The following is a 15198-nucleotide window of genomic DNA, read 5'->3' as shown; positions in this document are numbered from 1 at the left end:
CGGGACCTCCCTTCCCCTCACGCCCTGTGCGGCCATGCCTGGCCTGGGCCTTGTTGGGAGCCAGTCCCGACGACGTCTTGGGACTGCGTTTGTCTAGGGTGCTGGGGCTGTGTTAGGGAGGCTGGGGTGTGTACCCGCGAGGGCCGGATGGCAGTCACCCGCCAGGGCCCTCCGTCCCGTGGCTGGGTATGTGAGCACATGGGCAGGACCCTGAGAGTGCACACTGCCTGGCCTGTCCCTCACAGCCCCCCGAAGGACAGTGGGGAAGCAAGTAGGAGGAGGATGGGATGTGGCCAGCGTCATGGGGCCTGAGTGCTGCTTAGGAGAATCCTGACTCAGGAGGCCCTACAGCACGCCCCAGACACAGGCACCACATCCTTGGTGCGTGGGTTCCTATCCTTTGGCCTTGGTGACTCTGAGAACCGAGGAGATAAAGGATCCAAAAGCCGACTGAACCTTTGGCGGACCCTGGAGCTCATTCCCCGGCCTCTTCTCTTCCCTTCCGGAGTAGCCTTCAGACACAGGGCAGGGGGGCTTTTTTCCTTCTGCCCCTTCCTCAGGGATCACCCATGGCTGCCAAGGAAGGCCAGGGGTGTCCTGAGCAAGGCAGAGGGGAGGGGTGTCCTGTGGACAGGGTAGTGAGGGTCCAACCACTTTTCCAGGCCAAGGACACATGGCCTCACCCTGCCTTCTCACTCACTGTGACTGCATATGAGCTCCGGTGAGAAGTAGCTTTCTGAAGTCCAGAACATTCCTGCCCACCAGCCATGTTGATGGTGCAGCACCCTGAGCCCCTGGCTCTGCTGGTCCTGAGAACTCAGTCAGGGTGATCAGTGTGCTGGGTGCTTCTTCGGGGCAGTGCAGCCTGCGGCATGTACACTGGCACCACCCAGAGCCAGTATCCCATCCTGCAGACGGGGACATGGCTTCAGGCTCTGTGCCACCTCCCTGGAGACAGACCTCTTCACACAGTGGGGCGAGATGCTCTCTGTGCCTCATCCGGTGAGACCAACCCAAGCCAAGTATTGATTCGACAGAGATGGATATGTGATGGATAATGGTTAGGGGATCCTATTTCTTTCTTTTCCTGTTGAGGGAGCACCTCTCCCCTTCTGTCTCACTCAACAGAAGCCAGATGAAGGAGAGTGTTTCCACTCGGGCTCCTTTCAGGAGTTCAAGACCAAGAAGCCTCTGGGAACAAGGGCTCCCTCTCCCACCATGTGTGGACTCCCAACATCCTCGCCTCTCTGAATATTCTTAGAACCAGTCAATGTGATTAATTTTACATGGGCCTAATTTCCTGCTATTGTTGAGGAGCCCTCCCAGCCTCACCCATCAGCAGCGACATGATACAGTTTCTGGTTATATTGGTCAACCAAGATATTGATATTATTAATAATAGATATCTATATGCTGACCTTTGTCCACACAACTGAATCACTCTGGGCTGGCTGTCACATATCTTTAAGAGGTATTGATAAGCCCATTACTGGAAGGGCATGGACAGTCTTAGGTGTATGCTTCTCACTCACCTTCAAGACTCTCCTGTGAAAATCTACCCTTGTTGGATATGCTGGTGTGGGTACAGTGGTGCATGGTGTGCAAGAGAATGAGTGCGTGTGCATGTGTGGTAAGTGTGCATATGTGTGCAAGCATGTTCATGTGTGTATCAGTGTGTCTGTGAGTGTGTGTGTGAATCTATCCTGGGCACTGGCCCTTTTAGAGCTGATCAAATAGTCAATTAGAGCATTATAGGGAGGTAGCAGAATCAGAGAGTTCCTACAAATACACTGTGATGTACTGTTTGATCTTTGGATGCCTCTTGTCTCCTAGGACTTGCACGAGGAGGCTTGGCTTTATAAGGATATTATTAGGTTGATGCCTCGCTCTCTCAATTTACCTGCCAGGCAAGAGACAGCCCTCTCTGAGAACAGTCTGGCCAGAACCAGCCACTGGGAGGTGTGCTGAAGGCCATGCTGCCGGCTTGACTTTGGGGCATGCAACTCTCAGCCTCAGTCTCTTTACCTGTGCAGTGGCAACAGTTAATCTGGTTCTGTTTTCTCTCTCTCCTTTTAAAAATATTTATGTTTATTTTGTTTTGGAAGGAATAGAGACAGTGACACACACAGAGAGACAGAGATCTCCCACCTACTGGTTTGCTGCTCAAATGTCCACCAAAGCTGGGTGGGACTGGTCCAGGCTGAAGCCAAGAGCCTGGGAGTCAAACTGGGAACTGGGTCTTCCACATTAGCGGCAGGGACCCAAGTACTTGTGTCATCACCAGCTGCCTCCCAGCAGCATTAGCAGGAAACTGGGATCAGCAGTGGAACAGAGACTCGAATCCAGGCACTCCAATATGAAAGCCATGTCTTAACCACTTCACCAAATGTCCACTCTTAAGGTCAGAGAGGGGAATTTGGCTCAGCTCAACTTCTCAACTTTTTGCACCCAGACTCCCAATTATAGGAATGCTTGACATGTCACCAAACCCTATGTATTACTCAGTGGGGTGTTGCCTGCTGCCTGTCACTGGGTTTGTGTAGCTCTGTGATAGAAGAAATGCTTTGTGTGCACATATATGTGCATGCACGTGCATAAGGGAACACAGACCTTGCTGCCGTGCATTTCTGTGACTGCTGTCATGGCTGCCTGTGTAGATCGTGGTGTCAGTGACCGTGCCTCCATCAACTCGATCTACAATGATCTCATCTTGTTTGGACCCAGACCCACTCACTTGTCGGAGTGCCCCCTCACATGTCCCTGTAACAGAAGCCAGCTAGCTAAAGAGATCTTTTGGATCCTCAGACATAGTGTATGAATAAACCAGACATGGATTAATTAGGTGTGACTGCATCATTAAATTAGAATAATGAACAAACAGCCATGTATGGCATTCAAATCTGCCTAGAATGACTCCAAGGGTTGCTTTCAAGTAAGTCACCTGTCAGTTTGTAGGTTTGGGGACTCTAGAGAGTGAGGCTCCTGTCATAGCTTTAGAAGTGGATTCTGCAGGCACCACCTATCCCAGGCGAGGGCCATCCTTCAGTGGGCACCAAGACTCCATAACTGAATCCAAACAATGACTTGGTTCGATACAGCATCATCTATGCACGCTTCAGCTGCGAGCATTTCTCAGAGTGAAATACGACAGTAGCACAGGTGCTCAAGGGATGGGAGGGAGAAGTTAAGAGGTGTGGGCAGTGGATGTGAAATGTATCGATCCCATAATATTTATGTGGATGTGCACAGTTGCTTGTGCACGTGCATACACACACACACACACACACACACCCACACACACATCCCTTTTCTTTTTGCATTTCCATGAACTCTTCCCTTCTGCCAACACTCCCCATTTCAGTTAGATAGATTGTAAGGTGAACCAAGTCTCAGTTGCGTAATTTTAGAAACAGCTGCAGAACAGCAGCCCCCTGCCCTCGGCAGACAACAGCTCTCATGATCCCAGTCCTAGGACAGAGCAGCTGAGCAGAAAGGACTGTTTATCTTCAACAAAGAGGAGGAACTCAACAGCTAAGAGGGAAGAAAATGAGAAGCTTGCTTGCCTCACCAGCGGGCTGTGGGATAGCCTAATGCATCGGGGGCTTTGTTAGTGAGCTCTATTAAGTATCTAGAAACCTTTGATCTGTAGCCGCTCTTAACAAAGGTGATAATTAATTAAAGCAGAGTGTATTGCAATAAAGTAACATCGCGGTCGGTTTATGCGCTGTCCGGGGCCGGCCTTCGGAAGTCTCTGTCAATTAAACTCTTGTTGGAGGCCAGTTCATTATCAATTATTTTTCCTGAGTTTGATCAATATTTTTGGCTGTTCTGTCCTCACAGAACCAGGACTACGTCTGTGTCTATGAGGATGCCCAGTTATTTACATCTTGCAGATGGCCACGTAGGATTTGTTCCTGAGCTGAGCTGCTGGGAATCGCTCTGTTTGAGAGCCTCGATCAGCTTGTGCTGCAAGAGAGATACAAGGAGGGATAAGAGAAGGCAAAATGTGGAGCAAGTGGAAGGGGAGAGAACCTGTGGAGGGATGGGCCTGAAAACATCCCTGTCTCCTCTTGAGGGACTCAGAAATCAGGGCGATTAGCTCATTTCCCACCTGGCTTCCCACTCGGATTCCTCGTTGGTTCCTGTGGGCAGGGCTGTGGCTCGGGCTTTATATCCACCGGGGGGCCACTGAGAACTTGATACACAAGGAGGATGCTTCAGGGCAAGTACATCCACTCTGGAAATTCTTCTGGGGCCTTTTCTACCCCTGTAATTGCCTTTCTGCCCCGGCACCCTCAACTGCACCCCTATGTGGCTTGATGGAACATTTATCTCTTTCTGCAGGCCCCACTTTGGGGTCTGGTTGGCTAGTGTCAAGGAGAAGGAAAAAGAGGGAAAAAGGAAGGAAGATGCATAATACAACAGCTACAGCTAAACTGGGGGGCTCTGTTTTGCTCCTCTGGGTTATTACGGCAGAACTGGGTGCTTTCTGCCACTCTTGGAGAGGCTGTATATTTAAAGGTCTGTAGAAAAAGCAGAAGTAGAGGGAGTGAACTTGCTTCTCTTTTGTACAAGGCCAGAAAAGAGGGCAGCCGGTCCTTGCCACACCCTGCTTGTGTTTAGGGAAAATGCCGCACTGTTTGGAGGGCCTGTCTTGATTGAGCTCAAGTGTGTGTGTGTGTGTGTGTGTGAACATTATAAGAGCAAAGTACACGGGGATGCCAAAGGGCAGCAGTAGGGTAGGGGGTGTAGTGGGTGGGGAGTTATCTCTGTGCCTGGGTCACTCAGATCTCAGATGGAAGGTAATTTCTAAAATGAACCAGTGGGTGAGCAGACACAGACCAGCCACAGAGTGATCGTAGGTTATGAGGATGGAGCTGTTTCCCAAACCTGGGCTTCTGGTGAAGAAATCAGGATGACAGAGAAGAGTACACTTCTGCAATAAAAGCTGGATCACAGACAAATCCAAGCCATAAGTTCTGAGGTGAGCATGTATGTAATAATGAAGACAGCATCTTTCTCCCCAGATTCCTCCCCTACCCTTAACTCCATGCCACTCCAGGCATTTGTCACCTCTTCATCACATACTTGGATACAGGCCCAAGTACACCCACACTGGCTGCAGCAGCTTCTCTCCCCCAACCCTCTGGTGCCCACAGACACTCTGGTTTTCCCACCCTCAAGCCCTTCTCTCTGCACATCACATGGGATTTCCTTTCCAAGTTTAGGAGCTGCTGCAGTTTCAGTCTCTGCCAATCAGCCCGCCCAGTGTGCAGATCGCATTTTGACCCTACAGCATTCACTTTTGCCTTTGTTGTCTGTGATGTTGAGTCTCGTTCCCTGTTGCATATCTCTTTGCTCTAGATCCTGTCCACTCTAAATTCTCTTCAGTTGAGATCATTTCTGGGACAGCTTGGAAACTGACCATCTCTTGATGGCATGAGAGATGTGAACTCTGCAGTGTTTTCCCCAGGTCTCTATGGGGGCAAACTTGAGACCAGCTCTTTTCCTAATCAAGAAGGTCATAGCTTGGCATCTCTCAGAACCCCTTCTCCTGTCCTGGTGTATAAGTTATTGTGATAATGAGGATGATGATGACAGTTATGGTGATGTTCATGTTCAAGTTGCTGGGCTGTGGTGAGACCACTGGGCATCAAGAATGTCCCTGGAAACCAGCTCTTGGAAAGAACTGAGAAGACTTCCATGAGACTATGTGGAGGCATATCTACAGCCTTTGTTTTGTTGATGGTTTTCCTTTGGGCTGTTTTCAAGCTATGACTTCTTTCAAGAAATGCATTTCTCTTTTTGTGTGTGTTTGAGAAGCCACAAATATCTGGTCAACTGGAGCAGGTGATGGGATGAGAGAGTACACCAAGTGGGTTCTTTCAGTCTAATCTAGAATTTCCCATTAAAGCTGGGTTGGAAGGGGGCAGAGTTAACATCTCCCAGTTGAACTGCAGTGAAATCTAGGCCATCCCTGTTTCCCATACATGTGGGATGTGCTTAGTCATGCTTGTACATGGGTGCATATACATGCGTATATGCACATCAATTTAATTCTGTGTGTATGCGTGCTGATTCTGAGAAAAACTGCTTAAAAGGTAAGTGAAATTAGGCACAAACAGCAAACAATCATCAGTACCTTATAAATCAATCATTTCCTAATTTTTTTTTGCTCTTAAGTGAAACCTTTATCAACATCTGGAATTTGAAGCATTTTAAAAATTTTTTTGACATTCTTTATTTTTGTATTGATTACTATTGCTCTTTTTTTGGATGCAACTTATTTTTAAATTTTTTTTTCTTATTATGGTTGTTGCATTTTGCTTATCTCTGACAAGGCGATTCTTTCTTTTAAAAACTATGGGTGTGTAACCAGCCATTCAGCTAGTCTCTTTCCCTGGACAGAAATACATTTTTCAAAAAAGTAATTAAAAAAAAGTTCATTTTAAGTGAGCTGATGCCTATAGTGATACTTTAGCTTCAATGTCTCTTGGACTCATTTGAACACAGAAATCAGATTGAGTCTCACGGTTTTAATTCACCTATCTACAGGGGGAAAAAGCCATCTCGGCTGAAGTCAAGTGATGAAAATTTGATGTTCTGAGAATTGTGACATCTAAAACACAAATATAAAACAAAATCTTATGAAGGTGGTTGCAGATCATTAAGACATCATCAGACCCCTGTCTTTCTTCTTTCTCTCTGCTACACCGTACATCAAGGGGCTGCAGACATTTCCTGCTCAGGTGTGAGTGAAATGGGAGGCTGTGTATCTGGCGGTGAGTGTGTTTTTAAGTGACACACTCCTCAGAGCTACATTCACAGATGCTGCCATTACTCTGTCCCCACCCTCCTTCTGGACGTAATGTGAAGTTCGAGGGGGCTGCACACCTGAAGCTGAGGCTCCTGGGTCAAGAGCCCCTGAAACTGCCAGTGGAGTAGTTTTTCCTCCATGCGATAAGGAATATCTCAGAGCAGAGTGGTTACCCAGGCACACATCGGTTCTGACTGGGTAACAGGAGGAGCTGTGATGTGGACCTGGCTGTTTAGATTAAAATGCATTACGGGCTCCAGGAGAAAGCACACATCAGTAGTAAAGGCTGTTTAAACCTTTGGGGACAGTCCTATGTTTAGATTACATTAATTCATAAATATTATACTAAATACCACTTAAATTGGACTTAAATGACTTCAAAGATAATGCATTGTAATATGGCTATCCAGAGAGCACTAGTCTTTATGTCTCCCAGTAACTCAGTCTTTGCTGCCTCCTATCCCACTAGACAGGACCAAAGTTATGAATGGATCGCCGGCTCGTCCATGTGTGATCCACTGACTGTACGTGTGTGTCAGCAGGCATGGGTGTGTGTGTGTGCGTGTGTATGTGTATCTTCAGCCACAGCCTCTGTTTGTTCTTCAAAATATAAAAAGAAGAAAAGAGAAATAAATAAAAAATGGAAGAAGGGAAGAATTAGACTACAGGGTGACCGTTTCCCTTCTCCAAGGGAGAAAAATTCTACAAAAAGGAGCAAAATTGGTCCTCAGCTCACTTCTGCTGCTACCAAGGGAATTTGCGTCCTTCTTCTTTAATCAATACTACATTGCCTTTCTCTTTGGAGCCTGGAAAAACAATCTTTCCCAAAGTGCTTCTCATAGGGGAGAAAAGAAGACGGAGTTAGCCAGGAGAGTTTGCATTAAACTGGGTTTCTTTCCTAAGAAATAATTTATTTGAATTTTAATTCTAGGCTTTTTTCCCCCTTCCTTTTTTTCCCTGCCTAGCACCCAGATCCCACTCCCTACAATTGCCTTCTGGTCTCCAGGGGGTAAATTTACCTGTGCAGTAATTACCCCAGTCCACAGCTGCTATTTGCTGTTTCCTCAGTCCAACCGCCTTTCGCTGATACGGCTGGGTTTGCTACACAACACCCACCCACTCCCTCCTCCACAGACTCCCAATTTGACTGGAGTAATTGCCTTTTAAGGTGCACTCTACGCATGGCAGGTATTCCATTAACCCTTAGAACTCCTTCTTTATTTAGTTACCTGCAATGGCAGGTGACCAACAAATGGACACCCACCTGAAACCTCATGCATCTCATTTAATTTTTACTTCTTTTTCCTTTGAATTTTCTTAGATTGTAACATACATATGCCATCCATCCTGGAGGCCAGTATCCTGTTATGTCACATCTCAATTTTATCCCAGCATGATTCATTAGAAGTTAAAAATTCAAGAAGAGAGTAAGAGCCATGAATATACCCTGAAACCAGACTTAACAAAGGCATGATTCTATCTCTAGCCTCATGTTGTCAGTTTAGAGATGGGGAAAATCTAGAAGTCAAATGCAATCTTCATTTCTCAAGCCTCATCATGCTTTTTTACTTAACAGTAATTAATCACCAATGGCAAGCAAGTAATTTTTTAAGGTGGCCGGAGGCTTATTTTTTTTTTTTTTATCAGGATTAGCTAATAAATCAGACTGCATCACTGAAGGGGGAGTTCAAACTCTTCTAGGACTGAATCAACCAGACCTTGGAAACTGTCTCATTTATTCAGCTCTTCTGGAGCTTCCAGGCACTGTTAGGGACACCATGACCCAACCTTGACTATAAAAATCAGACGGATGGAGGGACAGGAAGTTTCATAGGGAGAAATCTATGTTCAGGTTCTGAATGGTGAGCTGCGACGAGGCACCCAGTACACCAGAGTAAACGGGCCTGCCTGCCACTGACTGAGACAGTTTTGGGGAACAATTATTTGGAAAATGAAGTTTTTCTTATCCTAGGAATTCTGGCATGTGTGTGTGTGTGTGTGTGTCTTCTCTACCCCCTTGATGCGAATGATGAAAATTCTACTTCTTTGCTATGATACAAGAGAGTCCAAATTATATCAGAAACAAAGTGGAATCAGTAAAGGATTGCTGAGAAGAAATCACAGAATAGTCTTAAAGTTCATCTTCATTTGAAATAAAGCAGCAAACAAAGTACTCCAACCCAGATCCCATAGGAAGCCCAGCTCCTCACAACTGTCTTTTGCTTCTAGTAGGTTCTGATTTTTTTAAACTTTCAAATCTTAAATCACCACAAGAACTGATCATTAAGATGGGCAAAAGGCTTCCTTACTTCTGCTATTAAATTTTTTATTATTACTATTTTAAAATCTGGGGACATATTAGGATGACAAAGGTTTGACACTAAGCCTTGATTAGCTTGCTTCTAGGGAAAAACTACAAAGATATGGTTGACTTGAGAGGGAGGGGGAGAAAGAAAGTGTCTGCTTCCTTTTCTTTGAACACCATTTCAAAGCCTGCTTCCCCATTCCACCTTTCCAATTTCTCTTCTGATCAGACAGACATTTTCTCCATATTGGATAAAGGTTGGCTTCTCTCTCCATTACAGCCCCCACCCTCACCCCACCCCAACAAATCCAGTATATTTCCATTCTGCTGTGTTTCTGTGCTACTCAACATGCCATTAACTTTAAGATTTACTCCTCAGCAGGCAAGCTGTAAGATGCTAAAGCCAATAAAAACTGCTCTCTGGGACTCCAACTATGAAGAGTTTGGAGCTCTGTTTAGTATTCGCATGAAGGGAGGGCTGGAGAAAGAGGGTGGTTGTGATAGTGAAAACCGCTGCTGCTTGGAGAGCCAGGCGGCTCCGCGCTCTGCACCTAAAGTGCTGGAGGATCAGCTCCGTTCATAGCCCATTTGTGGCCAAGGATGAGGCTTGCTGTCTCTGTGGGGGTGTGTATGTGTGTGTTTTCATCTCTGAAACCACCAGCTCTAGCACAGCTCTCCACACTACTGTTTATTAAAAACGGCACATCCATACACATCCCCTACAACTTCCTTAGCCCCGTGCTCCTTCCCTGCCTGGCGATCAATCTCTCTCAGAAAGCATTTAACTTGCCCACACAGCTCCAGCACCGATTAATCCCCGCTGCACATCCTATACATTACTGTTAGGGAGCGGAGCACTGGGCTAATTTCGTCACCCACCAGCCACCCACACACATTCTACAACTGAACACGTTTGGGGCTCTGCCTTAAAGATAATAAAACAAGGAGAAAACAGTCAGGCTGCAGATGATTCCCATGACCACTTTCCTAAAAAGTTGCTGGGTTATAATTCTTTGATTATTTTATCTCCCCCTCCCCCAAGCACTCAATAGCAATGATTGCTTCAAGGGACGGATAATGTACTATAAAGCTTGCTGCATGGTGAGTTTGGGATAAATTAGGGTACACCCTTCAAAATGCATATCTTGCACACACATATTTTTCCCAAAGCCCTGTTTTCCAGGGAAGGGGGATCTTCCAGGCTCCTCAGACCCCCACCACCACTCCACCCAGGGGATGGCTGGTTCCCTGATAATTCTTGCCTTAGGTTTTATCACTCCTTTCCTTCCAACATCCAATCCCCCCCCCCCACTCTGCCTCCCCCACACCACCACTCACACCACAACCAGATTAGGCGCACAGCTCGACAGGGAGAGTTTACTGCTAAATTGATAGCGAAATAAAAATATCTCTTTGAATGTGTCACCTTTCCCCCTTTTAGACGGCTGCTGCGCTCCCACTACTCTGGCCCGGAGTGGAGGACAGGGAGACCGTCCTCCGCCAGTATTTTCAGCACCACAGCGATGGACAGCACCCTGGGTCCCCAGCCCGCCAGCGCCCGCCAGTTCGTTCAGCGCCCTGGGCTCGGCCGGCGCAGCCGTCCCCATCCCAATCTTTCAAGTCGCTACACCCAAAAGCCCGAGCCTCATTCCTCCCCTCGATCCCCTTTCTCTTTCTCTTCATCTTCGGCGCCCGCCTCTCTCCCCGTGGCACCGCTCTTATCCGCTCCTCGACCCAAACCCAGCCTTGCCCCAGCGAACATCTCCCCACGCACCCCAGCTCGGGTGTCCGCTGCCCTGGCGAGCGCCTCCCATCTCGGCGCCCGCCCGAGGCTCCCTCCAGCTCTGTCTCCCGCTCGTCCGTCGCCCGCCGGCCGGCCGGCCGGCCCGCCCGCCCGCTCCTTCTCTCGGCAAAGTTGGGAGGGAAAGGTGCACTCACCTTTGTGCATGCCTGTGAACCTGTCCTTCAGAACCGTGAGCTCGTAGATTTTGCCGAACTCCTCGAAGAGGGGCTTGAGGTCCTTCTCATCCAGGTTTCGGGGGATCTGCCCAATGAACAGCTTGATGGCATCGTGGTCCTTCATGGGAATGGTCGACGGGTTCCCCGGGCTGTGGCTTAATCCGTTCATGTGCCCGGCGCTGCCCGGGCTGCCGCCGAGCCCGTTGGTACTGAGGCTCGCGTTGTCAGCCTGTCCGTTTGCTAACGTGGCCATCTTTATATACATAGAGAAAATCTTCTTTCCTTTTATTCTTCCCCGCTCGCACTCTCGCCCCTCTCCTGCCCGCTCGCTCGCGCTCACACGCACACGCACACACTCGGGCTCTCCTCGCTCGCTCCACACCTCGCTCTCCGCTCGCTCTTTCTCCTCTTGGCTCGCTCGCTCGCCCGCGCTCGCGCTCCGCTCCCCCCTCGCCCTCCCTCCCGCTCGCCCTCCCTCCCTCCCTCTCCCTCTCCCTCTCCCTCTCCCTCTCCCTCTCTCCTCTCTCGGGCTGATCTGATTTTTTTTTTTTTTTTTTTTTTTTTAACATTGAACAGACAGGCTCTCTGTCCTTTCCGTTTAAATAGCCTGGACCGGTTCAAGTTCTCGGCCAGACCAGGGGTGGGGGCGGCGCGCGCGCGCGCTCGCGCGGAGGAGGGGGCGCGGGGCCGCGAGCAGGCGCGCCGGGCGGGGGGCGCGCGGGCGGCGGCGGGCGGCGGCCGGGGGCGGGCGGCGTGGGGCGGCGCCGGCCCGCGCCTCGCGCCCGGCGGCCCCGCGGGCGGCGGTGGTACGGTCCGCGCCGGCCCCGGCTATAAATAGCGCGGGGCGCATGGCTCTTCGGGAGGCGCAGGGAGTCCGGGCCCGGCGGCCGCGGGGACCGGGTGCTTGCTAGGAGCCGGGCTGCCGGCCTCCTCGCTCTGCCTTTTGGGGGTTCTTTTTGTAATAGCAGCAGGTGCAACTTTTTGTATTTTTAAAAAACATTGACGTTCACGTTCGTGTGGGTAGGTCGGGGGGCGTTATCCACGGAGCTGCGCTCTATCCGGGCGCCAGGCGGGCGAAGCCCAGGCAGGGATGGCGGGCGGGGCGGCGGCGGAGGTGGCGGCGGCGGAGGTGGAATGGGCGCTTTTCTCTCCCATCTGGCTCCATTTATTTATTTATTTATTTAGACTAGAAAAAGCGAGCCGGCTTGGAGGGAGTCCGCCCAGCGATCCGAGTGCGCATTGATCAGTGTCGAGAGAAAAAAAAGCTACATAAATATATATTATGTGGATAAATCTGCAGACAAGAGCTCTCTCGTGCGCGCGTCCGTTCCCCGTTTCTCTCCCTCTGCCTCTTCCCTCCCCGCGTCCCCAACCTGCCAGAGCGGCTGCAAACCTTCCTCCCGCCCGGCGGCCACCGCCACCCGGTCCAGGCGCGCGGGGGAGTGGAGATCCGGGGTCCGAGCCCCGCTCCACCAGCCTCTGAAGGCGGGAGGTGGGTGTTTCCGTCCCGGACGGCCTCTCCCGCCCCGGGGAGCGGCGGCTGGCCCGGCCCGCGGCTGGCGGGAGGAAGGTAGGAGCCGGGCTCTCTGGCCCGCTCGCCCGCCGGGGAGGGAGGAGGGCGCGGCGCGGTGGCCGGCGAGCCAGCGCTGGGCACGGGCTCGATTTTGCCCTCGACCGCTTTGCCGGTTCAGATAGATTTTTCTCCCCCCTTAATCCACCATCAAAGAAATAAAGCCCCGGACTCGCTAACCGGGCTGCGGTGGTTCCCAGACTCGCGCGGTGTGCGCTGTCCCCTTGGGTTGCGTTTGCTACACCTCCCGCTCCAGAGGTGCGAGGCAGGGAGTCGCGTCTGCGGGCGGGAGCCGGGATCCAGACCCCAGGCCGGACCCCGCCGGACTCCCTGCCGGGCCAGCCCAGGGGCTGCAACCTCAACTGCGTGGCGGCCGAAGAAGTGGCGGGCGCGGGGGCCGGTTGCAGCCGCCCCGCCTCTGGGGGCGAATTCTGCTGGCGAACTTGGCTGGGCGGCAGATTTTTGTTTTGATGGCATTTATCTGCACCCCATCCCCTTCCACATTTGTTTTCCCAGGACAGCCTCTTCTGGGCTTCAGGAGCCGGGTAAATTGGAAATAACACGTCCGCTCCCCCGCGGGTTCTGGAGCTGGGAGCCTGGGCAGCCAAGGAAGGTGCCGGCCTCTCTCCCGCCGGCTGGGCTGGCCGCTTTCGGGTGTTCGGGGCTTCTTTTTCCTTGTCCTCGGATTGCATTACGTTCTTAGATGATCTGTTTAAAATTGTATTTAAAGAAATGAGACCCCGGCTGCCTGAAGCCCCAGGCCGAGCCCGGATGGTGCAGCCACAGCGCGGAGCTCTCCAGCGCCGAAGGAGGCCAGAGGCCGGGAGTTTCCTCGCCCCAAGCCCGAGCCCGCTCGGGACGCCTTTCCCTGAGGATCGGGGCCCAAAGCAAGCAGCAAGTACTGAGAACTGTTGAACTTCACCTTTTCTGTTTAGATTCTCGGGCCTTTGCTGGATGGAGTCCTGTGTGAGTATTAGTTGTTACCTAACTCGGTTTCCCGGCCTTACAGGGCCCATTCCAGTATCACTCAGTGGGTCTGAGAAGCACCCACGTTGATGGAATGGAAGGGAAACTCGCCAGTGGCGTCTCTGCACCATGGCTGTGTGCTTGGTGTGCTTGGGAAGTGCCAGCGAGAAGCTGGGCAGGTCCCTGCTGAGCACAAGGGGGGCTTGTGTGCCTGTGGCTTGGAGTTGTGTTTGTATTGTCAGGATGTGTGTTTGCGTGGATGTAGCATGGAGAGTCACACACCCTGTTGTGTCTGCCATCCGGCTGTTGCACCTGTCTGGCTGAGACCTCCTCTTCTCCTTCTCTCCCAGGTCATCAGCAGTGGCCAATAACTGTCCAAAATAGCTCCTCCAACATGGTCTTGCGGCTGTGCTGGGCTCCCAGGATCTCACAGCTGAGTGGGAGTATATTTCCTGCCATCCTGAGATAGGGGAGTTTAGGAGAGTAATTCCTCATTGAGTTCCGTCTCTCTCTCCCTGTCCCCCAGCCCCTCCAAGCAAAGCTGTGACAATGGAATGTGAAGGGAGCTATCCGAAGGCAGCTGGAGAAGGTGGGAGCCCCTCAGGGGAGGACCACTGAGATTCATGACCTCTTCCTCCTGCCCCTGCCCAGCCATCCCAGACTCCAAGTAGAGTGCTTGCAGGTGTTTAATGATATTATTATTAAGAGTAATAGTCACTATGTAAATAAAAGCAGTGTGTGAGCAGGAGTGAGTGGGGTAGAGGGGTTGTTCATGAAAGGGGGTCCCTGGTTATTTTGGACGTCTGTGGCAACCCCTTGGTGCTGTGTATTGTCAGGTGCCATGAAGGCTGGGCCTCTGCTCCCTGCCCTAAGGTCCCCTAGCTGTGTCTCTCCACCTGTGGACTCAAAGCTGTGGAGAGTGCCTTCTTTCTTGGGTGAAGCTTCCTCACTCCCTGTCTCCCACTTGATGATTCAAAGTCTGGGCTGTCTCCCCTTAGCAGGTAGCAAAGCCCTGCCTTCAGCTCTGGCAGGTGTAGGGTGAAATGTCCCACCTGTCTACAGCTTGTCGGGTCTGTTGCAGCCTGGACACCAGTTGCATCATAGCTGAGCTACCCCAGGCAAACAGCAGGAGAAGTCATTTTGTGCAGGACTTTGATCTCTTAAAGGTACAAAGCTGGGCCTCTTAGGGCCCCTCCCTTCTGCCACAGCAGAGTGTGGGGCATCAAATAACTCAGACAGGTGTCTCAGACCAAGGCATGAAAGGAGCAGGACCCCTGAGAAAACAGTATGGAACCTGAGTAGGTTGGCTCTTTGATGTCTTTGCCCTTGATATGCTAGGAAGACTTGAGTTAATTTTTTTTTAACCTTAGGTCATCAAAAAGAAATGTAATTAGAGAGAGATGGGGGCAAAGTATTATTCACTGTGACATTTAAGCAGATTTAAAACTTTTTCTTCAAGTGCCACTTCATGGCCACAATTATTCCATCCACTGAGAGAGAGGAAGAATGTTGGCAAATGAAGTGGATCTGAGAACAATTGTTTCTCATAGTCTCCCTGGGTTTGGGGCTTACCTTTGGTTA

General features: G+C 50.6%; 1 protein-coding gene and 1 long non-coding RNA gene across 52 annotated transcripts in view; one reads left to right on the top strand and one right to left on the bottom strand.

The window, feature by feature from the left end:
* The window catches only part of CELF4 (CUGBP Elav-like family member 4), a 271412-nt gene extending 259919 nt beyond the window's left edge, over nt 1-11493 (bottom strand). For all 50 annotated transcript variants that reach the window (XM_017344137.3, XM_017344128.3, XM_008261239.4 and 47 more), the window contains exon 1: nt 11061-11493. In XM_017344137.3, coding sequence (XP_017199626.1) covers nt 11061-11346 — 286 coding nt within the window. In that variant the 5' untranslated portion in view covers nt 11347-11493. The remainder of the gene's footprint in view (nt 1-11060) is intronic.
* Nucleotides 11494-11951: 458 nt separating this feature from the next.
* The window catches only part of LOC103349325 (uncharacterized), a 174318-nt gene continuing 171071 nt past the window's right edge, over nt 11952-15198 (top strand). The window contains exons 1-2 of one of the 2 annotated variants that reach the window (XR_007921486.2): nt 11952-12651; nt 13382-13617. This is a non-coding gene — a long non-coding RNA (uncharacterized lncRNA). Of the gene's footprint in view, nt 13618-15198 lie in introns of both variants that reach the window. The other variant, XR_007921485.2, reaches the window with a different exon arrangement.

The sequence above is a fragment of the Oryctolagus cuniculus genome, chromosome 10, assembly GCF_964237555.1.
Source record: "Oryctolagus cuniculus chromosome 10, mOryCun1.1, whole genome shotgun sequence".
In the NCBI taxonomy this organism is placed as follows: Eukaryota; Metazoa; Chordata; class Mammalia; order Lagomorpha; family Leporidae; genus Oryctolagus; species Oryctolagus cuniculus.
This window is presented reverse-complemented; position numbering and strand designations above follow the sequence as displayed.